The 27,237-nt window shown below is 38.7% G+C and overlaps 1 protein-coding gene across 5 annotated transcripts; it reads right to left on the bottom strand.

Moving 5' to 3' along the window:
• Window position 1: 1 nt before the first annotated feature.
• Window positions 2-22,527, bottom strand: LOC114530234. 5 transcript variants are annotated; one of them, XM_028551819.1, is made up of 19 exons: window positions 22,430-22,527; window positions 22,097-22,215; window positions 21,883-21,982; window positions 19,308-19,381; window positions 19,038-19,212; window positions 18,463-18,556; window positions 12,763-12,860; window positions 12,505-12,575; window positions 12,185-12,356; window positions 11,590-11,668; window positions 11,299-11,382; window positions 10,987-11,226; window positions 10,412-10,538; window positions 5,157-10,112; window positions 3,749-4,658; window positions 3,329-3,369; window positions 2,170-2,413; window positions 1,523-1,804; window positions 2-983 (listed from the first exon to the last, which is right to left on the bottom strand). In XM_028551819.1, the coding sequence occupies exons 5-19, from the start codon at window positions 19,194-19,196 to the stop codon at window positions 978-980; spliced, it is 7,563 nt and encodes a 2,520-aa protein (XP_028407620.1). In that variant the 5' UTR covers window positions 19,197-19,212; window positions 19,308-19,381; window positions 21,883-21,982; window positions 22,097-22,215; window positions 22,430-22,527; the 3' UTR covers window positions 2-977. The 5 variants fall into 5 exon arrangements, with proteins under 5 accessions (XP_028407620.1, XP_028407623.1, XP_028407624.1 ...); XM_028551822.1 differs by having other exon boundaries at window positions 10,412-10,532; XM_028551823.1 differs by having other exon boundaries at window positions 12,185-12,350.
• Between the last annotated feature and the right edge of the window lie 4,710 nt (window positions 22,528-27,237).

Genomic DNA, 27,237 nt, shown 5'->3' with positions numbered 1-27,237 from the left:
TCATATGTTGCTCAAAATTTACAGATAAAGCTGCGATTGGACTGCGTTGTTTTGCGCGCGCACATGCATACCTTCAAATTTGTTTCCTTCCTGGGTCTTTAAATGGTCTGAAGGGTACGTGTCATCCTTCCACCATGCATGTGTCCTCCAAAGCCTGGTATACACACTATTTCAACTCGCCAGGCAACGTTCTGATAACTATCTTTTGGTTGCTCTTTTTCTCAGTGTTCTGTGAAATCCCTAAATCTTATAATTAAAACCTCTAGTTGCTATTAGTGGTGCCGGCACACAAATAAATGTACGACGGATTGTAGGAATAAGGCATCTACTGTACATATGTACTACGTGCTAGATTATGATCTCAGCGAGATATATATATTCGGCTTATTCACTCCGGAACCGCAAGATTTAAAAGAGCCTGGCTTGCGAGGTTGATTGTGCACAATTTATCATAATCATTTTATTCGTTTCGAACGTCTATATACAGGTGCATGTATACATTTTAATTATAGGCTTTCTGCTCTATTGATGCATGATGTTATAAAATAGCCCAGTCTATATATCTCACTAATTTTTTTTTAACATAAAACAGGATTCTATATACCAATCAAAACAAACCCCTCCCTACATTAATTTCTATAATGATTTGCCTTCTTCAGACGACGAACCTTTCATGTGCCGAATCGAATGCAAATTAACATTGATATTAGGTTCGGCACATGAAAAGTTCGACGTTTGAAACGGTTTTCAGTCAGTAACACCAGCTAGTTCGGTAGAAATTATATATATTATAATAGTGTGCTGGACACGGTATTACATTTTTTCTAAATAGTTCAAAATGGCGAATACATAGACGTGCCGGCTTGAAATATTCAGTATAATTTGTAACTTATTAAAACTTTAAAAAACAACCTTCGTTTCCACCATAGTCTGCTAGCGTGTCCTCTGATGAATTGTTTACCACAATGCTTGGTACGTTAAAACTATAAGAGACACAAGTACAACTGATGCTAATATAAATTACCATATTGTGACGACGTACACTGCTTACAATATACCACCATCCATATATACAGTTAATTAAATTTTCGCAATACGGTTATACCTTATAGCTATACCTTATACTACAGCCTAGTATAGAGCATTTTTCAATTGAGCTATATAGCTATAATAGATGGTGGTTGGTTCGAAATTTTGAAGATAAAATGATTCCAATGTATTAGAGTACAAAAGACCAAACCGGAAACATTGCAATTGTGAAAAATGATCATGCAACAATAGCCTGACCTGAAATTAACGGGGTTCAAAATATCTATTGCATGAAACCTTCCAGGGGGATGGGAAGGCATGATCCCCTGGAAGAAATTTGTCTCTTCTGAATCGTGATTTGCAGTGTTTCTATAACACGAAGATTGCATCGGATGAAGTACTGAAGTAACTACAAAAAAGCGGGGATTATATGTACCTAAATAATTTGATCACTATATAATATGGTCTGAGTGATGCTATATTAGCCACTTACCATGTCATCGGGACCATCTGGACTATCAATGATGCAAATATTGAAAGCAATACATTTCCCTCCTCTTTTTTTAACTTCAAAATGCACTGTGGTTCCTTCAACAACCCTCTTTGATTTGTTACCATTGATGTCTTTATTACGGAAATGTAAATTGCTTTTTGTTCCAGTGACCAGTTTACTATTGCTTATTGTGCCTCCATCGTCTGTTGTGCTGCACACGATACCTTCCTGTATACCAGCTCCAATAAAGCCAGCCCATCTATTTCTTAATATGGATTTATTCTATAAATAGATGGTGAAGATTTTTCATTATTATTATTATATCATATTATGAAGTTACTTCTCCAAAGAGGCACACAGACTGATTTTTTCAGCTTCTGGCAAAGTTTTCTTGACTTCATTATACGAGTTACCGTGTATAAATTGAATTTATTTCAGTGCCATTACATTTTTTCAATGCCGTTAAAGCTATACATAAAATTTCAAAAGAGGTGGACGCAGTATGAAGAAATGAATAAAGCAGTATGAGCCCAAAAAAGTGCCTTGAATGCATTCAAAGAAACGTGTCAAATAGGGTGACCTATACACACTGGCAGAGGCAAAAAAATTATTCCGTATTTCAGTAAATATTTTTTGCTAATTTTCACCTGAACTAGTATATCTGTTGCTTCGGAACGATCATCTTTAGTTCTGACGCAGAATTGTACACGATCTCCACACTTTGGGGAAATTCCTCTTTTAAGAAGATTTCGCCTACTAAAATAGATATTCCTGCCAGTTCTGTCGTTATTGGGCGTGATGAAACCATAACCATTGTCGGGGAAAAAATTCTCAACGACACCTTCTTGACACCTTGAATCGTTGCTTATCAAAGATGAAGATTTTTTTTTCCTAGATTGAATTGCTCCTTTTAATTGACATGAATTAAAATTATTAAAAGTATTGAGTAAACTTCTCCTTACATGCACATAATCGTTGACGTTGTAAAACACAAGAAAAAGGTATTTTCGGTCTTTTAGGTGCTATAAACGCAGTGACATAATGACTGAAAATGACGTTGCTATACAATCTGTAGAGAGAACCAGCTGGATTATATCTCAAATGGGATTGAACTGACGGCTTAGAAATATTTGTAAATATGAATTTAAAGATTAATTAGATATTGTTGTAATAGTTGGTCTTCAAGCTTTTTATACACGGAGCTATTTATTTAAGAACTATTGTATCTTTGCAACAGTTGAGTTTACTGGTGTATCTAAAAACATTCTCCAATATATGTTAGACCTATAGAAATAAAAATGCCGGCTAAAATTCGAAATTTCTATTTCATGACAAAGTTTATAAATCAGGATATATTTCAACTGTCTTCACATCAGCGTGCATGTTTGCATATAATGACTGGTTAGCTAATACAGTTCCTACATTTTGTTCCGATACTTAACGTATATATATAGCTGTGAAGGCTTCCCCCGCGTGAACTTGCTTGGAGTGTTATCAGCAATATTATAGTTAAATTTGATGACCAATTATCATAGTAAATTAGATCTAAATTTAGTAAATCAATAAACAAACTGTCCATCATGCATATGCATTTCGTCGAGTCGCGCCTTTTTTGTTGAGTCGCGCCTTTTTTGTTGAGTCGTGTCTTTTTCTAGCCGCGCCATTTTTGTCACAACAATTGCTCGCGAGGCGCGCCAATGCCATGGACCTTATGTGCTATAGATCAACTTTTGATCTGGGCAATAAAAAGGAAATTTTTTAAATTTTTCTAAAATTATGCGCTTCTATACGCGCGTGTGTACCTACCTTTTCATCGCATCTATCATTGACTGGCGAAGGTTTTCGTCCTACAAATAATCGAAATATTTTATTTTTTTAATACTTTGAAAATGGTTTAGAGAGGACCGATCATACATGAAACATTCATAAGAAAGAACCTAAAATTAAAGTCCTTAAAAAAATGTTGGGCTCAGTGTAGTGTTCGCGCACTAGTCGAAAGTACGGTGACAGTCTTTGTTATTTTAATTTGTAAGATACGTTGATATTGTCTCTAAAAAAGTTTGTTTGTTAAACTTTTTCACATCGCTTTGAAGTACTTTATGCCTCGCAGATTTTGTAAACCATGACGTCATAGGGCCCCAGAAAAATTTTTGCCCTGGGCCCCACAATTTCTCTCGGCGGCCCTGTTTGTAATTAGTTCTGAAACAAAATTGTAGATTTTCATACCTTTAACACACGAATATCTGCGGCACGAGTTCGCTTAGTTAACTTCTCAACTTTGAATTCCAACAGCATTTGGACAGAAATATTTCCTTCGAGTTCTTTTACAGGCACTCTCAGTTGTGCAGCGTGGAAAAAAAGTTTATCGTCAATGTGGGGATTAATTATGAAGCCAAAACCATCTTCAGAATTAATAGAGTCAACTAAACCTTGCATAATTTGATCACCGTAAGCATCCCATTTACCACCTTTCTTCGAAAGTGCTTCACATCGCAGTTGTTTCTCTTCGTGCTCTTTGCAGTTGTTTCTTTTTCCTTCGGTCTCTTCGACATCCATAGAACAAAGCGATGGAGACACAAGATTCTGATCATCAGAATTATCTTCTGGCTCACTGTTCTCAGACGAGGAATCATTTCTATTCACCATTTCTGAAAAGTCACTAGGATGCAGTACATCGCGCATCACACGCCAAGCACTAAGACCAAAATTATCAAACGACAAACAGAACTTCACTGTATCGCCTTTTGAGGGCATTGAAGGTTGTGCATTCAATGGCACAAACCGGACCGAAAGTAGTTCTTTTAAGGTAATAGTACCTTGCCATTCACTGCGAATAGCCGTAATGGTTCCCTCCCATTGGGTGATTCCTTTTTCAAACAGGGAGGCTTCAATTGGTTTTCTTTTGTCAGACTTCGACGAGATGTTTGTACCTTCGATTAGATCATCATGGTGGAGTAGGCAATCAATCGATTCGATATGATGGCCATCTTTTGGATGTAGCCACTCCAGAGGGAGAGCAAAATCTTCTTTTCTACTCAATCTTTTAAGTTGCCGACGCTTTATTGCCTCTTCTGCTTTATCCATCCTGTCACGATCAGTGGGATATTTCAAGGCGAAGAGAACAAGCACAACAAAACTAAAACATAATATTCAATACAAAATATTCAGTAACAATGCAAGTCCTTTTTCCTACCCCTTAGCCGAGCGTGTCTATTTTCACAATTTTGGTTTTTTTTTCGTTGTGCTAAAGTCGTAACAACAAGAAGCAGCCTCGTTCCCCGGCTGTTTGAAGTACTTCGCCGAGAAAGCATGTACTAAATGCGCAAGGCGATTTTGCAACCTACCCAAGCACCCCTGCGCGCTCAGCGCTTTCTCCGCAAGGTACTTCAAAGAGCCTGGAAACGAGGCTAAGAAGAAGAAAAATCGTTAAATGTGCGATATTCGACATTCGTTATATCAATTATTTCGCATGAAATGTGGTGTAACAACTGCTTAAAATAGACAAAAAGAACTTCTCGACGTTTTGACCTATAAGGCACATGTTTTGTATGGCGGCATAACACGTGATAATAATTGACCAATAAAATCGGCTTGAAATGCTGTTGATAAATCAGACAAATGAAATTATACATACTTATAGAATTCAGCTTGAGGCGATCTTATCCGTTTCTTCTTCATTTTCGTGAACCATTCGTCTACCTTCTTTTTGACTTCGCGCAGATGTGGCACAGTTAATCGCCGACGCGAATATCTCATCCAGTATTTCATGAAACGATCGCCATGTCCTGAATGGGAATTGTATTCCTCCATTTTTATTAATTTTGTTTCAATTTCCTGAGGACTTAAAACCTTGTTTTCCATTTCTAGGGCATGATACAATATTTGAGTTTCCACAACTACTCCATTTAACCAAGCTGTGGAACCAACGAAAGGTTTAAAGCTCTCTTCTTGTTTTATTTTAGCGCACAACCGCTGCAGATTTTCTAATTCGCCGATACAGTCAAGAAAATTTTCTTTCCATTTTTCTTTTTGTTCAAAGTCGATAACTCGTTCATCGAGATGCTGATGCGCATCTGGAATCAGAGATAACAAATATCGTGAATTTGGTGAAATCTCTTCATCGCCGCGTTCCTTAATTTCATCAACTCTCTGAATTAAATAGTCCACGAAGCTATTATTTTTACCACCTCCTATCACTTCAATACCTGCTTTCATAACAGTAATTCGCAGCATTGCATCAGACACATAGCCATGGCTCATGTGTGGCTTTTTAGCCCGTACTGATTCGAAACATCCACTGCTTTCATAAGCATGTGATACAATTATTTCCATTTCCTCTTTTCCTTTTACCTTATCAGTAAGATGCAACACGTATTGGCGAATTATATCGCCATGAATATGATGTAAAAGAGGATCATCTTTTTGTTCATCAATGGCATCCTCAATTAATTTCTTTGCATCCTTAAAATTTTGGTACTCTGTCATTAGGTACTTAGCCAGATGCGCTCGTAAATGAGCGCGTATTGAAGATTGGTCTTTCTTGTCAAAGACTCTCACCAGATCATTCAGTGTATCCCGCGCAGTATCAGGATATTTTGCTCTCATAGATCTAATAAGCAGAGAAAATTTTTCACTTTCGTATTCACTAGTCACAAATAGTTTTCGAGTCAAGCGATCAATCTTTTTATTTGTAATACACTTGCTCAATACATTTGTAGCCATCGCAACAGAAATCGACTTAACAAATATCCAATAAGCATCGTCGCCATTCTGTGCATTGGTTGAAGTAGCACTTAACTGTTTTAAAATTTCCTGCGCCACTTCAAGAAATGACGTTCGGCGAGAATCTGTGCCATCCGTTCGTGGACTTAACAATTCTTGGAGATACTTATTTTCCATTACGTCGTCTAACTTTACAATAGGTTTCTTAAGAAAATGGACAAGCGCACTTGCTGGAACGAAATAGTCTGTAAATACATGAGTGAGCGATAAAAAGGCGAGTATATGTTTTTGCTGTTCATTTGCCAGACCCAATCTGAATTTAACATACTGTTTTAAACCTGTGAATTCATTACCAAAAGCAGTAAGGCTGAAATGAGCAAATGTTTGAGTCTTTTCATTATTTAGAAAATTATTCTCTTTTAATTTTAACAATTGTTTTTTCTTTCCTTTTGCCAGAACTGTAAGCACTTTTACCAGTTCTTCCATTTCTTTCGCATCTAGTCTTCGCCTTAGCTCAACTACCTTATACGGACTTGGTCCATACAGGTAGCTATCTCTTGCGCTTTTTGTGCGTACTTTTTGTGGTGATTTAATTTGCTTCCGTTTAGGTAAAGATTTGTTAGAAAAAACAGCTTCTTCCTCGCTCGTTGCTCTAGTCGAAATAAGCTCGGCAGGCTCGATCAAGATGAATATAACGTTTACATTTCTACGCTCAACCTTTCTTTTGAAATCCAGAAAATCTTGCAAGTGTGCGATATTCTCGTCAACAAGAAGTATAAGTGGCAATTTTGTTTTCTTATTAATTTCCTCGATGTGGCTTACCAAGCCATCACGTATCTCAATTAATTGTGCACATGGATACGTTTTGTGTTGGCCATAAAGAAATTGTTTACACATAGTTGTAGATCCTGCGCCGCGATCCACTTTCACAAAAATGAGAGAAACATGTGACTTTTTGTCGTTAATAAGAGCTTTAAATTTCTTTTCGAGATCATCCATTCTTGTTCTCCGTATGGCAATGTTACCACGCAAACCATCGTTTGAAATTTCAGAACCTGAAAAGAAATTCTTTCGTTCTTTGTTTAACAATGTTTCATCAAGTTTTCTTTCTTTCTTTATGTACATCATATCTACATACCCTGACAGATTTTGTCTAAGTCGTTGGGGTAATACCTGGGGAATAGTTTGATTGCCTCCGGACCGAAAGTGCTTTTTAAATGGTACTTGATAATCATCTTCGGGTCGGTAAGGTGATGGTAATGCGAGAGAGAGAAATCGTGCCAGCGCATGGGGAGGTGCAACATATACCCGGTCTTCAGATATAGTTTCCCAATTATCTTCTTGCAGCGGCTGTATTATTTTGCTGGTAATATCTGACCTAGCTTTAGGAGTCGCACAAACAAATGTTATTACGGTGCTGTCATCCCCGTCCAAGCTGATCACATCCTCTAAAATTGTTCGTAAAGATTCTACCACTGTTTGATTGCCTTCATTCCACAGAACTACAACGTTAAGGCAATTAGGTTTTACGTTGGTCTTTAAACCTTCATTTAGAAGATCTCTGACAGATGACCTGTGTGTTTTGTTCCATTTTGCATGACTGTCTTCAGACAGAGTCTTCTTGTCTTCCCGATAACCTCGAACAGCCAGCCAACAAATTGCGTGATCAGGGTTTAAATCTAGTTTCGAATCTTCAGGCGATTTAAGAAAACGGTCCCGTTCAGTGTGGTACCGGTCATTAAGTTTTTGAAATAGGTCAAATAAATGACCTGATTCTTTTGGTTGCTGATCAAAGTCTATAGTCAAAGTCCATTTGGGGATGACAAGTCCATACAGATCCCTTTCATCTTCAGGAAGCTCGAAGGGTGAAGTTACGAGGATATACGAGTTTCCGGCGCTATCAAAGTTTTTGACATGTTCAAGAAACGTTTGGAGATTGAACTCATCAGAATCAAATTTAAACCTGCCCATTAAATCATCAAGGTTGACCTTACATAACTGTCGGTCGTTCTCTTTTTTGAACATATATGTATCAATGGGTTTGATCATATGGATCGGATAAGGAGACCGGTTCACTTTAACCTCAACGACACAAATTGTGTTCAAAATATTTTTCAATTCTTCCTCATTTATTGTCTGCAACCTAAATTCGGATGACTCTTTAACAGATTTGGAGTTCTTTTTAACAGATTTGGAGTTCTTTTTAACAGATTTGGAGTACTCTTCAACAAACTGTTTGGCTAGATTTTCAGGAATGGGCCTTCCTTTTTTCGCTGAAACTATACAAAAGCGCTGGGATCTGATTGGAATTAAAGCGGAATGAATTCCTGGCGACGCTTTCTTAGTGAAATTTGGCCACTTTTTACCAATTTCTTCACTCGGACCAGCAATGACGGAATACAATTTGCTACTTGTTTGATCGCCCAAGCCCGACTTTTCGACGTTTTTAACAATAAGCTCCAAAGGTACGTTAACAGGATGAAATTCGATGCGATATTGACTTCTACCAACTGGAGGATAAAAATTGGCAAGAATTTGCGCAGTGGTTTGGACAAGTTCTTTTCTTTCCTCCTTTGACAACACGACGCCAACAATATATCCTTCTTTCGAATCCTCGTCTTCCTGCACGCCGAAAAGTATACTTCCCCCATCAGCGTTGAGGAAACCACATACATAATTCGCAAGATATCTATCGCGGATTATTTTTGCTGGATTTTCCCCAAAAATCATTTTCAACTCGTTGTGTTGATTTTCGTAGTCTACTTTATTTAAAATTTTATATTTATCTTCCATTTTACGATTTTCTTCATTTTGTTCATCTTCTTCGTTAGCACAATCTTCCTCAGGGATTTGTTCGATTGGCCTACTTGCCAGAGAATCAAGTTCATTGAACAAATGCTCATAATTATTTATTCGTCTATTTTCTGCTCCAATACGTTTAAACGCATGGACGTCTGAACCTTTAGAGAAGTATACTTTGGCTTCGCCTTTTGGTACGTGAATCCAACACAGTGTTCTGCTGCTCTTCTTGCCAAGCGGCAGTAAGTAAACAAAGCATCTCTTTCTATGAAAAAGATCAATTGCGTCTCGAATATTTCGACAGATATCTGCTCCATCGTTAGATTCAGGCAGTATGTTTCCAATAGTTTTACATAATTCCTCGCACCATTTCTTCATTTCTCCACTGTTTTTTTCTATGCCAACTATTTCGCCATTTTCTTTAGCGCCGACAAATATTTCACCATCGAATGTATTTTTGAAAGCGATAACGTACTGCAGTATGAGTTCGTCTTCAGCATTGGCGTCACAGTAAACTCTCTTCAAATCGTTGTCGACAATAAAATCACCAACATTCAAGTCTAATTCATTAACACTTTCGGGGTCGAATTGTTGCGGCCACCACCAAGATTGTGAAAGTTGCCTTGTTATCTTTGGTGGTTTGGCTTTCAGGTAAATCAGAGCATGATCATCCGACTCAATAATTAGTTTAAAGTTCAACATCTCACAACCGATCTTATTCACAAAATCGTCGCCTTTATCCATTTTTTCCACTCGCCCTTTAACACCCACATGCATACCCTCGAAAATTTTCTTTAAAATATTAATAGCGTTTGGTCTCAACGGGTTGAGTGAAATGACAATCTTAAGAGTATTATAAAATCTCGCGGCTCCCTTAGGGTCGCTTCTGATATACAATGTCCCAAAATTTTCGCCTAACTGTGGATCACTCGAGCACACGCCAGTTATTGCAATAATGTCACCGAGGATTGGTGCTGGCGATTTACCATCACTCTCAAAGTCCTCAAGCGGCGATGACTCTCCTATTTCTTCAAGAGCGTCAACTTCACCAAGGAGCTGTTTTCGTGGGCTACATTATAGGAAGAGACAGCCAAATGAGTATTCGAATAGAAGACTTTTGTGCCTTTATGCAAGGGGAAACAGGACGAAGTAACAACGAAGTAAAATCATTATGCCAAATTACGAGTATTAATTTGGTATGAGAGTTAAGAAGCGATAGTAACTGCGGATATGGGTTTTTACGGACCGCTCGTCAACCAATCAGAATAGAGAATTTTGAAAAGCCACATAGTGATAATTATTCGAGGCACGCAATATATTTGCATTGCATACATAGAACATTGTAAAAAATTATTTGATATTAAATACCTATTCGAATTATCATTTTCCCGATATCCAGGACCTTCGATTTGCTTGGAAATATTAGTATCATCAGTATCACATTGTACTTCTTTTTTTCGTTCCAGCGGCATAATCGAATCAGGTTCCACTATATCTAGAATTAAGTTGCATGTGTATATAGTTGATTTTATTTATGGTGTTACGGCTATATAGCATGTATTTTTACGATTTTTCCACATCTTTCCTATATTGATGATATTATGGGGTACCAAGTTGGTTTTATTCCTCAATAATAGATGCCATTTACCGGTCAAGTTCGCCCGAAAAGAATAAATTAGTCTCTGTCTGTTACTTGGTAAATTTATAGTTACAGGCTTAGCTTTTGGTTCTCCAAAGTAGCGGATATGAGATTGCCGCAGCAAACAACTTTTCTGAATTCCTATATCTACCTCGGTCGTTCGGTAAATGTTAGATCGTAGCGTGATTATCAATACAGCATATCTCGTTAGCGAATCGGTTAGCGAAGAAAAATTAAGTGCATGTCATATATGTAAGTCTTTCAATTAAATTTGATGTTACTAGCAGTCCTGACCATGATATACCTGTATGGTCCTTGCTTTCAACCTTCTCCTTGGTCGATTTTTGATAATTCCGCCACATACCGAACAAAATCCTGCCACAATCTGGGGAATGTTTTTCCCAGTCTTCCTCTTTTAGCACATTTAATTCATTGCTATTGAGCGATTTCAAATCGGACACCTCACTAGCATCTATCCCTAAAAGTTCGGTTGCTTTTTCAAACCATTGTACAATCTGTTCTTGCAACGACTCTTGTGAGTTGTCTAAAAGAAAAAAACGTATATAAATGACAATTTCAGCACATTCACCGCATTCACAAAAACTCTTCCACAAACCCGATGATTGTTCTTTATTCGTTTTTTCAATTTTTTCTTTATTTTTTTTCGCTCTTTGGTTTCTTTTCTTCTTCCTATCCATTCCTGCATGTATATTTGTAAAAATTTAGGTATTGAAACTGACACTATCAACCTCATGACGAAAGCCATATGAGAAGATACTACTAATGAATATGCGAGACGTGGTGCATGAGGTTGTGAAACTTGTACTCTAATTTCTTTCTCTAACAAAATCGGGCCGCGAAAAAATGAAACAAAAATACCATTTATTACACTTATTACAAGGCCTACCTCCATATAATGGAGAGGACAATTCAATTGTTGAACCATGATATATTTCTTGCTCAAACAATGTTTTTTCTCTGTCGACCTATAAAGTTTAGGTACATATAGAAATAAATAATTGTATAATTATGCACCGCCATGTGACCTCATAAAATAATCTGAAGTTTCTTTATCGCCAGATAATTTATCTATATAAAACGTAAATTGCATGATGGGAACCATGCATGTTGATTTAACAAAATATATTTATTAAATTAAAATGTTCATACTTGAAAATTAAAATGTTTAAACTTTTTCTAACAACTGAAAGAATATTTTTTCGCTTTTCTATCGATACACCAAAACAGAATTACTGCATGATAAACATTTTAACGATACCAAAGCGCATGTTCGGGAGGTGTTTTAGAGCAACAAACTGTGTACAATTAAAGCTATAGACCTAATATTTCATCAAATTTAGATGGCATTAGTGTAGTGTTTATCTTACTGTAGAGTTTACTTCAACCAAACCGGCTATCACACACATACTTTCTCCTTTTGTGTGCTTTTTATATGTACTATGATTAAATACATACATAATTATAACATTTTTTTTAAATACCTCTTTTGCTCCAAACATAAAAGTACACTTCGTCACATCGTCTCCAAATTCTTGTGCTAACACATGATACAGATTACTGCCCAAAGAAAACAGGTCGATATTGATTGCTTCTAGTTCGGAATTGCTCTTCCTTACAAAGATTTGACTTTTATAGGAACCAGTCCAGCTGTTTCTAAATAAAGGTTTCTGTTATAATTGTTTGTATTTTTAAATGGAACTGAAGGGGTTGAGGATGGACTTTTCTGACCTTAATCCTCCACCCCAGTGGATTACTAAGAGGTTGCTCGCATGCATATAATTAACATCCATAGATCAATTACCTTGTTGTTAGTAAAGAAGCTTCATTCGATTCATTGCTTTTATTTTCAGACGTTATATCTGGAATTATTTTCTAAAATAAAGTTAATAACTTCAGTATTATTAGCTCTTTGTATAGGGACTCTATATACTGGCACTGAAAAGTACCAGTGTTGTATGTCCACTAAGGATTTTGAACTGCATGCGACGAAACAAGTAAACCAAAAAAAAATTGGCTAACGGGCTAATCGGAACGGCAGATATTAATTTTATATCACTACCTGGTAACTTCGGTTGACGTTGTGGACCAATGACTTTCTAGTGACAGAGTGTGCATTACTAGCTGTGATCGTGGAACGCTTTGATCTTCCTTTCGTTTCTAACAAGTCAACACGTGCTTAATAAGGTGGTATTAGAATTTACATATACTTACAAACATTAATAAAAAGTAATAAACTTACTGTATAATTACACATTTATCATACCAATGGATATATCAAATAAGTTATTTTACATCAAGAGTCAAGGCCCAAAGGATGAGAATTAAATTGATGCATCCCAGAAGTAGCTACTACATCCTTGTTGCTCTTCCATTAATTATATCAGATATATATATGCATGTTATTTACCCGAGTGGAGGTACGGATAGGGAATTATTTCCCAAGGTCTCAAAACTGGTAAATAATAGATTTATTTTTTTCTACGGACCGCTCGCGTAACCAATCAGATCGCAGGAAACGCTAAAATATGAATTCGGACCGCAAGAAAAAAAATAAACATATATCATTATTATTTTGTAGTTATGAAAACAGAGCATGAGAGATTGAAAAGATAATAGGATACTAATTTAGTACCAATATAGTACTTTAAAATTACTATATCTGGTCATGCAATTTTTATATGATCACTGAGTATGACACTTCTAATTTTAGAGTGCACTGCAGCCATATCTAGTTCTTCTTTATAATACACTCGTATTGCACTATATAATTAAGAATTGGCGTAAAACCCTTTTTTTGCATAGGATATATAAGCGCGAATTCCAAAGGCAAAATGTAAGACAAAGTGAACGTATCATGCGGTTTATTTACATATTTGAACAGTTGAACTTTTATACTTTTTAAAGTACGATGTGCTTCTGAATTTCACGATCGAACAACATTTAGGTTCGCAAGGCATCTAAATGAGTATGAACTGTATTGTTTTAAATGTTTATGTTCAAAAGCTTATATTGAAGACTGGCACGTGCGCGGCACGCCGGAGTTAACGCCAGAACAGGCGTCTTGTTTCTATTTACTGGCGTGGTGGCAGCGATTTAGCATTAAACTGTAAACAACTACGGACCTCAATTCTGAACGTCAATCCGATAAAGTGGATTAAAATCTACCTCTAAAGGGGTTAGGAATACTCTCAGACAAACAAGTCAAAGACGAGCCAGTTCACATCTCGAATTGGTAAGTGTATTACGAAGTTTCATTAGCAAGCAGTAACAGCTATCATGCCCTAATATACGTGCCCCAAAGCAATGGGCTCTTACAAAGCAGGAGACTATAACGAAGCCTGGCGACAAAACCTCCAATACACACTGTCTTTAGACCATAATTTCGCTACATTTTTACTCGAAGACACAACGTGGTTGCGAAAAGCTTCCACATCCCCCCGACGTGGTCTCGAAAGCGATGGCGAAGACATTCCCGAAGCTAACAGGCGTACCGCCGCTCAAAAACTGGCCCATTTAGAGTGAATGCTCGGTCAAATAGCTAACTATTGTCCGGTCACCTCACGTAATATAATCGCGAAAAGCTCAACCTCCATCCAAGGAATTTGGCAGCCACCCGCGTCCATTATGGTTTCCAGTCCACAGGAGCCCACTTTTTCAACTTCAACGACATTCATCTTGGAACCCGATGAGCGCCTAGAGGACCTGTACCAGCGACTCTTGAGCTTCATCGACGCTAGCCTCCTAAAAGCCAATGGAAGTATCCAACATCACGGTGAAAATCTTCGAACGGACGAAGAATTCACACCCACACCCAGACCTTCCTGCCCTGGTTAAACAGCGCTACGGCACCGAGCTCCAATCAAAAACCTTGGCCAGCCTCAAACCCGAAATTTCACAGGCTCTTGACAACGCAACGGCCCCAAACAACCTGCGAGCAACAAACGGAAATACTATACGTTGCGCTTTGTGCAGACAAGCAAAGCGGCCAGAGTACCAGCATTACTTGAGTAAATGCCCATTTTTGCCTCAAGAGGATCGAAAATACCTATCACGAGCACGACATGTAGCTGGCGAGCAGGACACAGAACCTGAACAAAAAGTCCACCCACCTATCAAGAACCTCCGAGTCAACGCTACCACCCACAGAGTCGGCACCCCCAGCCTGTCCCCATACCTGAAAGTGTTGTACAACTACCATACTGTCCACCTCACACTTGACACTGGAGCTGAAACTAGTATGATCAAAGCATTTGTTGCCAAGAAAATCGGGGCTACTATCCAGAAAACAAAGCAAACAGCTTTACAGGCTGATAGCATTACTCCCTTGAATGTCATTGGTGAAGTCCACCTCGATTTATCACGTAAATCACATTCACTCCACCTTGAATGCGTTAGTCGTAAATGAGCTGGACGTTGACCGCGTTCTGGCGGGAATTCCATTCATGGCTGCCAATGACATCTCAATTAGACCCTCCAAACAACAAATCACGATAACAGGTTGCGACACTACCTCTTACAGCAACACCAACACCAACCCAAACCGCATCAGGCGAACTTAAGCACATGTTCTCCGTGCCCTATCCACCACGTCGGTAGTTTGGCCTGGGCAATATTTAGAGCTTACTTTACCCAGTGAGCTCGATCCTGACTCCACCCTTGCTGTGGAACCACGCCCTGATTATGTAAAATCCGCCTTAGACTGGCCTCGCCCACACATTTTAGAGGCAGTAGCTGGTTGTGTTCGCATTGTAAATGACACCACTGAACCTAGAACCATCCCTCGTCACAAGCACTTCTGCCAAGTTTTGTCGACACAAACTATGACGAAATGGAACTCTCTCAGTCCCGCTTCGACCCACCACAACCCATGCCAGAAAGAGAACGATGTGCCTATTCTTCCACTATATCCGTATTCTTCCACTATATTCGACCAAAGATGAGGTATTTGACCCTACTATCACCGGATACAATGGTGCAGTTGGTCCATTTCAAGCTGTCGTTAATATGGGCCCAGTTCAGCTCCCGCAACGAAAAGGTCGTCTTCCCCTGTACCCCCACAATAAATTAGTCGAGCTCCAGAAGAAGTTCAATAAGTTAGAAGCGCAAGGGGTATTCCAGGTGTCACACTCGAATACTTAAATCCGTCCTTTTTCGTCACCAAGCTTGGTCACCGCGTTTAGTGACGTCGGCATTTATAGCAAACCCCAGCCGTCCCTACTTCCAGATGTCGACACCACACTACGTACCATCGCCAAGTGGAAATACATCATTGTCACTGATTTGACAAGTGCATTCTACCAAATACCATTGTCAAAGAAGGCAATGAAATATTGCGGTGTTGCCACGCCATTCCATGGGGTACGCGCCAGTACGCGTATACACACGGTGTGCTATGGGGATGCCCGGATCAGAAACTGCATTGGAAGAGTTAATGTGTCGCGTGCTGAGTGATTGCCTAGAGGATTGTATTATAACCATGCTTGCAGATGACCTCTACTGTGGAGGGGACTCACCTGAAGATCTCCTTGACAACTGGCGTCGAGGTATTCAAGCACTCTAGAAATGCAATTTACATCTATCACCCTCAAAAAAACTGTCATTTGTCCCCGATCAACCACCATACTCGGTTGGATATGGACACAAGGAAGCTTATCAGCCTGTCCGCATCGCATTGCCACCTTGCCCGCCACCTGAAACTGTACGGGGCCTCCGTTCATTCATTGCTGCTTATAAGGTCTTAGGCCGTGTCCTGCCAAAGTGCTCCTATATAATTGGCCCATTAATTCGACAGATAGATTTGACAGATACATTGCGAGAGCACTTCAATGTCGCCCAAAGCAGTCTTGCTACGCGAAAGGCTATCACACTGCTCCAACCAAGTGATCTACTGTGGATCAGTACTGACGGTTCAGTTAGTAAGCATGACATAGACGCAACCCTATATACATCACCCGCAACGAGAAGCTGCGTCTCGCAGGGTTCTTCAGTGCAAAACTATGCAAACATCAGGTAACCTGGTCACCCTGCGAAATTGAGGCTCACAGTATCGCTGCCGCTGTGAAGCACTTTAGTCCATTCATTATCCAATTTACCCAACAAGCATGCCTACTGACTGATAGTAAACCGTGCGTCCAGGTATTCGAAAAATTATGCCGCGTGGAGAATTTTCAGCTAGCCCACGCGTTACCTCATTCCTTTCCACGATCAGCCGTGCAACAAACCAAAATACCAGATCTGCAATTTCGTCATTTCGACTGAGGATTCTGTAGTCCGTTTCTCATCCGTACAAGATGTTCCCGCATCATCGCAACTTCCATTCACCACAAGATCATTCTGGATTAAAATTCAATCAGAATGTCCGGATCTCCGATGCACTCACACCCACCTCAAACAAGGCACCCGCCCATCAAAGAAAATCACGAACATCAAGGACGTCAAAAAATATTTGAACGTCGTAACCTTTGCCAGAGATGGCCTTTTGGTTGTCCGCCGTACTACCCCCTTTCCCCTTCCACCGACCTAATCGTCGTCCCACGGGCCGTCCTTGATGGTCTCGTAACCGCTCTACACATAAAGCTGGAGCACCCCTCTAAGCACCAACTACTACTTCATATGAAGCGTCATTTCTACGCCCTCGACATGACCAAAGTCGTCGATCGCGTCTGTCAGTGAAACATGCTATACGTGCGCATCGTTACGCAAGCTACCCGAGCCACTAATGAACTGACTACCCGAACCAGTCAACAGAAAATTTACCGGCAGACGTACTTAAACGATGCAAACAGAACATCCTCGTACTACGCGAAACTACAACATCATACACCGTAGCAGCCATCATATCCGACGAGAAGAGTACCACGCTCCGTGAAAGCTTAGCACGTTTGTGCATCGCACTGCGACCCCTGAGTGGTCCACCTGCCACCAAAAGAGTCGACCCAGCCTAAAAGATGATCCCTCCCTGTGAGAGCTTGGTATATCAGTGGAGAACTCCAAAGTCAAGTTGCGCTAAAACTCCATAACTTCATCTTGGCGATCTCGTATATTTACCCTTTGATCATGACAACACTCGTCCACAATCACCAAAGTACTTTGAATATAAGACTTGGTATGAATATAGACCAGTATGATACAGTTACGTTCGTTAGATTATCTAGTATATAGCTACAGGTAGTAGATAGCCATTATATTAGGTTAATAGGTAATAGGTTAGCACGACACACATGACCAAGGTCCAAGGTATTCATAGAAAGATCTGTCTGATCTACAGGTGGTTCGTCGCTTTTTGTGTCTTGTATACTATCGTTCTAAAGTTAATACAACGTTCGTCTTGAGATTATTTCTATTTATACTGGCGCTGCCTAGCTTCCTACAGGTATTATCTGGTATTAGTTTATTAGATTATTAGTTATCTGGTGTTAGTGGCGTTCGTGACACAGTAGCACCTGAGTCAAGTGCCAACCATCATAATGTAATATTGTTTTTTTAGTACATGCACATTCCTCACAAAGCGGGTGGCGCCGCTTTTTTGCAACACTATATACGGGGAAAACCACACACAAGAAAGGCTGTGATGTTTGCACCAGTCTTCGCTAGGCTAGTACTATTTATAGTCAACGTAAAGTGAACTAGGTAAATCTACTGTAGGTCTCGTCAGCGGTAATTATTAGGTCATGCATTTTGAAAATACTAGAAAATATCTAATTTTTTAGATTTGTTTATATAGTAATAAAGGTAGCTATATACTACGATATATACATACCATTTGTAGGCTCAGGAATGCTGTCTAGGTCACCAGCTTCTGTTTCAAAGGGCAGTGACCTTTCTTGACATGTTGTTTCAAACCTCTCGAATTCCTATGTAAAGAAATACAGTCAACAAAAAACTAGCACATGGTAATGGTATATAATTTGCAAAGAGAGCAAGGGTGCATGATTAACAAATAAAAGACAAACAGACACGATAGTCGATAGATTCATAGACACTCAGCTTTTATGGAAGCTGAATTACATGAAATATTACAATATCATGCACTCGTAAACTGATACTTGCAGTCTTTTTTGTTATTAAAATTAGGAGTATGTTTTTAAATTCAGGATGAAGCATTCGTCAAGCTAACATCAGTGCATGTCCAAAACAAAGCCGATTCAAACAAAGTTAGCTATATTATATAAGCTATGTTATAAGGCTATAAGCTACTTTTAATCGATGTGTAAATACATGCATATACAATACATGCAAAATCATTGATTCTATAGCTATATTTTGAATACTACTCGTGCGTATATAGACTATTTGATTCAATAACCAAAAAGTAGTTAAGAGTTTAAAAAATACCTTTCTACATATTTCATTTTCTTGTTCCACTGTAATTTTTTTAGATTTCTTCGCCATGTGAAGGCGACATAAACGATGATCTTGTTTTACTTCTCCAGAATTGCCGACGAGAAACAGTTGCGGTTTGGTCACCAACCGTCGTTTCTGACGCTTCTTCATTTTATAATTGTGACGACTGTAAAAACAATTTTCTTTGTCTTTGTTTTGCATGACAAATTAGGATAGCCGTGCATGTACAATAAATATCACTACATAATAATGTTTTATTACCTTTCTCTTCGGGAAACTTTCAGATATTACATTTCCATGCAAACTTGCCGCAAACAACAAGATACCACGCGATACTATGGACGAAGGATTATCATTAAAATTTAATAAACCTTCTTTCAAAAATAATTCATAATTTATAAGCATTTTAGGCTATAAATTGAACCATAAGAAGTCACGTGTGGTGGCTTTATACATGGTATAGTGAAGTATTATGGACGCTAATTAGGATGGCACATTATATAATTTATCACGTTCATTAGTATAAGAATGATATTGTATACATAACATGTAAATGTTCATGAGTGCAATGGTAAGAATATTTTCATGAGGTGAAAGATGGAATGTTGCATTCAACGAGGCGAAACCTAGTTGAATGGAGCATTCTATCTTTCACCGAATAAAAATATTCTTATACCATTGCATGTCTGATTGCACGAATGAAAACATTTATTATTCGTCAGTATATGACACCAAAAAAGATCAACTTAATGAATTATTTTTATTAAGTAAACATATTGCAAATGATGCATACTAAAAACACAATTAAAACTGAGTGAAATTTAGTGAAAGCTAGAAAATGGAAATTTCTATTTAATGCCATGTGATCAAAAACAACCAATTAATCATATTCAAAACGTGAGGCGCAGCCGATACAACGCTCCTTCTCGTGTTTTAAATAGTACATATACGCTTATAAAAACTATAATACCTATATCTACAATGAAGGAATATCGTCGACGCCCGTTGATTACGTTAAATTATTATTATATAATTATATGATAAAGAATTTATTCAATTAACAAAATTCATGCGCAGTCGCATGTTGTGTTTAAATCTTGTCAAAATAGAACTGTTTCAACGCGTTTTTACATATAATATTTAATTAATATAACTGAAGACACAACAATTCAGTAACACTTTTTTAAAAACGCCTTTTGGGATTTCCTTTTTTTGGCAGTGGGATTTCCTAAGAATTGCACTGCTTTGAATTGAGAATTTTTTATGTATATTATTAGAATATAAATGTACTAAAGTAATACTACAGATATAGGCGTGTGTAGAAATCACACTTTCCATATACGGCCCTGAGGATCCCACTAAGGCCCCGATTACATGGACCGGGCTAGCCCGTTTCAGTAATTTTTGACGTTTCGATTGCATGCGAACTTTCAGGCCCGGTTATGTCAACCGGGCTAGCCGGGGTAGCACACGTGGACAATAAGCCGACTCTACCAGGCGGTAAAAATCAAATGGCAAAATTAACTTTAATTGACAACATATTGTAACCCACAACAGAATATGCCCAAACGTACAACTACAGTGAACTTCCGGGTGTCCCAGAAAAAAGTACTTCGGTTTGATTCATAATAGCTTCTAAACTCGCTAAGCTATTAAACTGAAATAACTTTCACTAGATACAGGGAAGACAAACTTAGATTTTGATATATTACAGTTGTATTTTACTTTAAAATTTACGGAGATATCAATGTTCAAAATTGGTAGCATATTTCTGGATGTGTCTAAATTATGCAAAAAACGCCGTATCAAATATTAATCAAGCTTTTCTCAACTGAAACATGCACTATTAGCAGTAAATAAATGACACTTGAAAAATTGTTTATTATGAAACGAAGTATTATTAGTTACAGAAAACAAGGAAGATTTATTCGTTCGGAATCGCGTGTCCCCCAACACGAATGCACTGCCTAGCCTGTGAGACCATTATGTCGAAGGAGTCATGGATCATTCGTTGTTCTAGATTACGGCATGAGCTGTTACAATTGAGTTGCGAAGCTCTTCTAAATTCTGCGGTTGCTGATCGTGTGGTACATTCCAAATTTGCTGCTTAAGGTATCCCCAAAGAAAAAAGTCGCATATTGAATTATTTACTGCTAATAGTGCATGTTTCAGTTGAGAAAAGCTTGATTAATGTTTGATACGATACGCGTTTTTTGCATAATTTAGACACATCCAGAAATATGCTACCAATTGACCATAACAAAAAAGATGGCGGATGTACATTTTACCAGAATGCATTGTGGTCGGAAATCGTTTAAAAAAGCGAAATGACGTCTTTCAAAGGACAGACATAAAACAGGAAGTTATTTTCTTCGCTGTGTTAAAATTTCACGTCATTAGGAGTTTTTCATGCCATCTTTTTTCAGTAAATCATTCTTAATGCCCGCCATGCATTATGGTAAAACGTACATGCCGCCATCTTTTTCGTTACGGTCAATTTTGAACATTGATATCTCCGTAAATTTTTAAGTAAAATACAACTGTAATATATCAAAATCTAAGTTACTTTTTCCTCTATCTAGTGAAATGTAATTTCAGTTTAATAGCTTAGCCAGTTTAGAAGCTATTATAAATCAAACCGGAGTACTTTTTTCTGGGACACCCGGTACATGTTGCATGTGTTACTGAACTTGATATTTGCATGACCTTCTCCCGATTATTAACAACTACGTATCATCTCACTGCTTATCCGTACAGAAAACGAGGCTGAACGACCTAGCTATAGCGCTGATGACTGATCTGCAAACAATTTTTAAATCAATGAAATGCAAAATACCGTATAGGACATGACAGGTGGCATCTATTTAGTATACAGTACACAGCCAAATCAGCAAATCGTGTCGAGACCGGTTTGTTTGTTCATACAAACAAACTACCTGCAAATAAGTATAATTTGTCGGAAATCTAGAAATCAATAATAATGACATCCATGGCCAGCCCTCACTGCGTAATAATTTGGGGAAATTGTACTGTTAAACACAATGTAATACCACAGCTAACTCTGCGTCACTGCATGACACCTATGGAATTTCTGGCTTTCAGTTCTGGCTTATTTCTTGTCACTGAGAATTCAGCTGTTTCCTTTCTTATTATTGGCAAATTATCCACTCTGAAAATCACGATTTTTAAACTTGTATTATGAAAAGAATAATTACGTTGCCGCGTTTAGTTAGCCTCTTTGCCTTTGGTACCAAACTGCAACTTGTTTTGGTTTTAAAGCGATTAAGAGCGTGAAATTTGATGTATACTACATTGCCAAAATCATGGATTGAAATACATTGACGACGCCAGTCGAAACTGAAAACAATTGTTAATTCCCTCACCTGTTTGTACTGTTGCTAAGAACACGGTCTCCGTCTGTAGCCGCTTAAAATACTTGGTCTTGGTGTCTTGGAAGTTAGCTGGTAAGAGGCGGAAGCAATACATGTATTGAAATGGAAAGAGGATGTTGTGACGAACGACAATCTCCTAATATGCATATGCCCAACAGGTGGGCATTTTGTTCGCGCTGACCGAAAATTGCGGGCTTATTTCTTCTTCAATTTGCATTTTCGCGTCGAAGAACTAAAAATACAGACTTTGGTGCAATATTTTTGCTATTGAACGTAATTATTCTCTTCATAATACCAGTTTAAAAATCGTGATTTTCAGGATGGATAATTTGCCAATAATAAGAAAGGAAACAGCTGAATTCTATCTAAAGCATGTTCATTAAAAATTGCTATCGTTATTGAGAAAGAAAAGCGGTTTACGAAAGCTAAAATGCGTCGAAATCAGTGGTCGAAATCCGTTACGAAATGGAATGTATTTTGGTTGGCGAAAAATGAAATAACTTTGCATCTCGACACCAAATACAGGATTTTTGCCACAGCTGCAGAGCTAGTTGGATTCAAGCTGATGTCAAAAAGTAAGTCACATTTGTTCTTCATAAAATAAGATGTCAGTAAAATGTCTGAGAAGTGGTTCTAAAGCTCAATCTTGCGGATGACACAGTTGTCAATTAATATACCTCTACTAACGAATTTTATTGCAAATCAATCCATCTTCATTAAAGTATAGCTCGAAAATTAAGGTATCCTCACACCCTGAAATTAGGCTTAAATCAAAGTTTTATCTATAGTCTTTTTATTAGAATTAAGATTCAACATATAGGAAAAATGCACCAAAGGGCTAAAATTAGCATTGTATGTGTCCACTATTTTTGACATGTTTTGTTTGGTATTTTGAAAAGGTCACCAGGAAAAAAAAAAGAAAAACAAAACAAAACCAAGGCGAATTTTCAACTCCGTCGCTCAATTCGCCGGAGTAATTAGTTACACGTTTCCGCGCGTAATACAAAAGTATACAAAATATGCCAACTTCGCATGGCTATATTCATGGCCAGAAAATTCGGACATAGTTAACATTCTACTTCCGCCTAAATTTGCATATGGTGTCAAAATAAAGCTTCGTGAGTGTAATATTGCTTGTTTCTTACGCTTTTTCTAGGTATCTTTCCATATCCTTTACATAACTAGATCTCCCTCAATTAATGTCAATCAATCCCCTAATCAATATCAAGTCTATATTTAGCTATTACTGTCCGTGCCTATATATATATATACATTACATCTCTCCCTTTGTTTAATGAATTATCAAGTTTGGGTTTATTGCATTTCCAAAAAGTTCTCTCTGTCTACGCTGCCTTGTTGACCTTCTCACCACTGGTTCTGGCGTTGGTTCATCCGCTGCTCGTTCGATGAGTGCATTTCCTGTCGGTGCGTTCCAATCATCTTCATCTTCGGATTCCTTTGCGGCGTCTGGTATCTTCTTAAAGAACGATACATTTCTTGTCACCTTATGTCTTTGCTTTTCAGCTACTATTGTCACTCCTTTACGTTCAAGCACCGTGTAAGGAGTTGGTTCGAACTTGGTTGTAAATTTGTTTTTCTTTTTCTGTCTAAGAATGACTGTGTCTCCCACTTGTATCTCTGACGGCGCCACTCTCCTTCGTTTGTTTGCGTATTCTCTCCCTTTGTCTTTGGCATTGGAGTCATTCGATTTGGCTTCTTTATGTCTGTTTAGTACTTTAGCTTTTGGGTTCAACATGGGTAAGACTCCTCTGACAGGCCGATTAAAGAGAAGCTGAGCGGGCGGTATGTTGGTAGAACAATGGGGTGTGGTGCGATAGCTTAACAGGAACCTCGAAAGTTCTTGGACCCAGTTACGATGTTCTGAACGAGCGGTCTTGATTGCTTTTGCTAAAGGTTTCATAAAAGCTTCTGCTTCTGAGTTACCTTGTGGCCATTCAGGTGTTGATGTCTCATGTTCTACGCCAATCTTTGTTAAATAATCTTTGAATTCTTTACTATTGAAAGGAGGACCGTTATCCGTCTTTATTTTCAGTGGAATTCCATGCCGCGCGAAGATAGCATCGGTTTTTGGTATAAGTGCTTTAGCAGATGTACTTGTGATGATTTCAGCCTCCGGGTATCTTGAGTATTTATCAATTAACACTATGATATACTGTCCGGTGGGAAGCGGGCCGTAGAAATCTGCATGTACAGTTTGCCAAGGACCGTCCGGCGTTTCTGGAGTTAGTAAAGGCTGGGGTGGATCGGTTGGACCATTAATTTGGCACGGAAAGCAGGTATCGATCTCTTCTTTTACAGCTTTATCAATGTTAGGGAACCAGGCATACTGACGTAACAAGGCTTTTGTTTTGACAAGTCCTTGATGACCGCTGTGGGCAAGTTTTACTATCTTCGCTTGTAGAGTTGATGGTATTATAATACGTGTTCCTCGGAGGATTACACCATTTGTATGGTCCACTGTTATTTCATCTTTGACGTTTATGAATGGTTTTACATGACTGCTGCCCCAGTTACCAGACTCAACTGCTTCTCTTACTGCATTGAGACTGGGATCCTTTTCCGTATGTTCCTTGATAACTTGTATTGGAATTGTGGTTTGCGCGGCATTAGTCGAGATGAAGTTTATGTATTCTTCAGCAAGATTGTGTTTTGGTATCTTCGATTGCGGATGTCGTGACAGGAAATCTGCTGGGTTAACACTGCCTGGTTTGTAGATAACATTGAAATGGTATTGCTGAAGTCTTAGAAACCAACGTTCTATTCTAGCTGGAGGTTTGGACCGAGGATTGTTGTAGATCAACTGTAATGGCTTGTGATCAGTAATTAGGTTGAAAGGTGCACCGAACAGGTAAAGGTGAAAATGTTCAATGCCCCACACGATCGCGAGAGCTTCCCTCTCGGTTTGTGAGTACCGTTGTTCTACTGGGGATAATGCTCGGCTGGCATAAGCGATAGTGTTGTCTTCGTTTGTTTTTGGATCCTTTTGCGTCAATATGGCAGATAAACCAACGGGACTTGCATCCACCAGGACTGAGGTTTCTTTGGATGTATCGAAATGGCTCATAACTGGACTGTTAGTCAGAGCACTCTTTATGTCTTCATATGCTTTCTGGTGTATTGTCGTCCATGTAAAACGAGCGTTTTTTTGGGTCAACTTTCTGAGTGGCTCTGTAATGGTCGCGTAGTTTTTGATGAACTTAGCGCTGTAGTTAGCCATTCCTAATAGACTTCTCACTTCACCGACTGTTGTTGGTGGTTTTGTATTGGCGAAAGCGTCCACTTTCTTGGGGTCTGGGCTAACACCTTTTTCTGTGAATACCAGTCCAAAGAATTCAAGATTCTTTTTGAGGAATTTGCACTTTTGTAGATTGAGAGTCAGGTTACTCTCTTGCAGACGTGTAAGTACTTCTTCTAATGCTTGGTCATGTTCCTGTCGAGTATTTCCAAACACGATGATGTCATCTGCGATGTTTTTAGCTCCTTGAATTCCTTGTAATGTCTCCTGTAGGGTGTGTTGGAAGAGTTCCGCTGCAGCATTTGTGCCGTAGTTTAATCTTTTATAGCGATATAAACCGAGATGAGTGGAGAAAGTTGTTATTCCCCGAGATGCTGGGTTCAGCTCCAGTTGATGGTAGGCTTGAGTTAGGTCAAGTTTTGAGAAAAACCGAGCTCCGTTAAGCTCAATAGAGACAGCTTCTAGAGTGGGTATGGGATGTCTAGTTCTCTGAATAGCTGTATTTGCTACTCGCATATCTACGCACAATCGAATCTTATCGTCACGCTTTGGGACGACGACGACTGGGGAAACCCACTCCGTTGAAATTCCTTCGGGTATTCTCTCAATGATGTCATCCTGTTCTAATCTGCGTATTTCATCTTCAATTTTTCCGCGTAAATGGAACGGTGCTCGGCGCTGCGGTTGTGCAACTGGTGAAACGGTTTCATCGATAACTAATTCGATTTGTTTGTTCTTTAGTTTCCCAAGTCCACAGAACACAGGGCCATGTTTATCTAGGATGCGTGCGAGGTTTTTATCGCTCGTTGTTGGTGTGATTTTTGAACGTTCTGTTTCCTTGTTTATCTGATTTAAATGGAGACTTACGAGTCCAAGTTCTTGTGCAGTTTCAGAACTAAGTAAACAACCGCCGTCGTCAGAAGTAACAAATATGGTAGCTACCGTGAATTTGTGTTTCGACTCTGCTAAAACGCGGAATTTTCCTTCCATCTTCACAGGTGTTGTGGAATTGAAGGGATATGCTTTCACGGATGTTGGCTGAAGTCGGATATCTCGCAGTTGTTGGAACGTGTGTTTATCGATTACATTTATGCTTGACCCCGTATCAATGGTCATTTTTACTCTTTGTCCATTGAGAGCAATTGACGCTTGCGGGTGTTTTTTGTTTGTTGTTGACCGCGTAACAATATTCTGGACCACTACTGTCGCTGCTAGTGTTGTCCTGGAGGTCTGTGTTAACTGGTCGTAGGTCTTCGCGTGGTTTACCAGTTTGTCTATTTTCTCTCGTGTTGCTACTGCGGCACTGGCTAGCAAATGGTTTAATTTACCACAATTGGCACATGTCTTGTTTTTGGCAGGGCACGGTTTGTTGGTGTGAGGGTAGCTGCCACCACAGTAAAAACATGTCTTATTGGATGTCTTGTGTTTTGTTTCTTTCGCGGTTGGCGTTTTAACTGCTTGAATATTGCAGCTGTCTAAATGTCCTTCAATGTCAGCTGCATGCGTCTTGCTTATTTCTTCCCGCCTGGCTGCGAGCAAAAGA

The sequence above is a fragment of the Dendronephthya gigantea genome, unplaced genomic scaffold (genome assembly GCF_004324835.1).
Source record: "Dendronephthya gigantea isolate DGI-Jeju-01 unplaced genomic scaffold, DenGig_1.0 000061F, whole genome shotgun sequence".
NCBI classification, from domain to species: domain Eukaryota; kingdom Metazoa; phylum Cnidaria; class Anthozoa; order Malacalcyonacea; family Nephtheidae; genus Dendronephthya; species Dendronephthya gigantea.
Note: the sequence above shows the minus strand (reverse complement) of the source record. Positions and strands in the feature narration are given on the sequence as shown.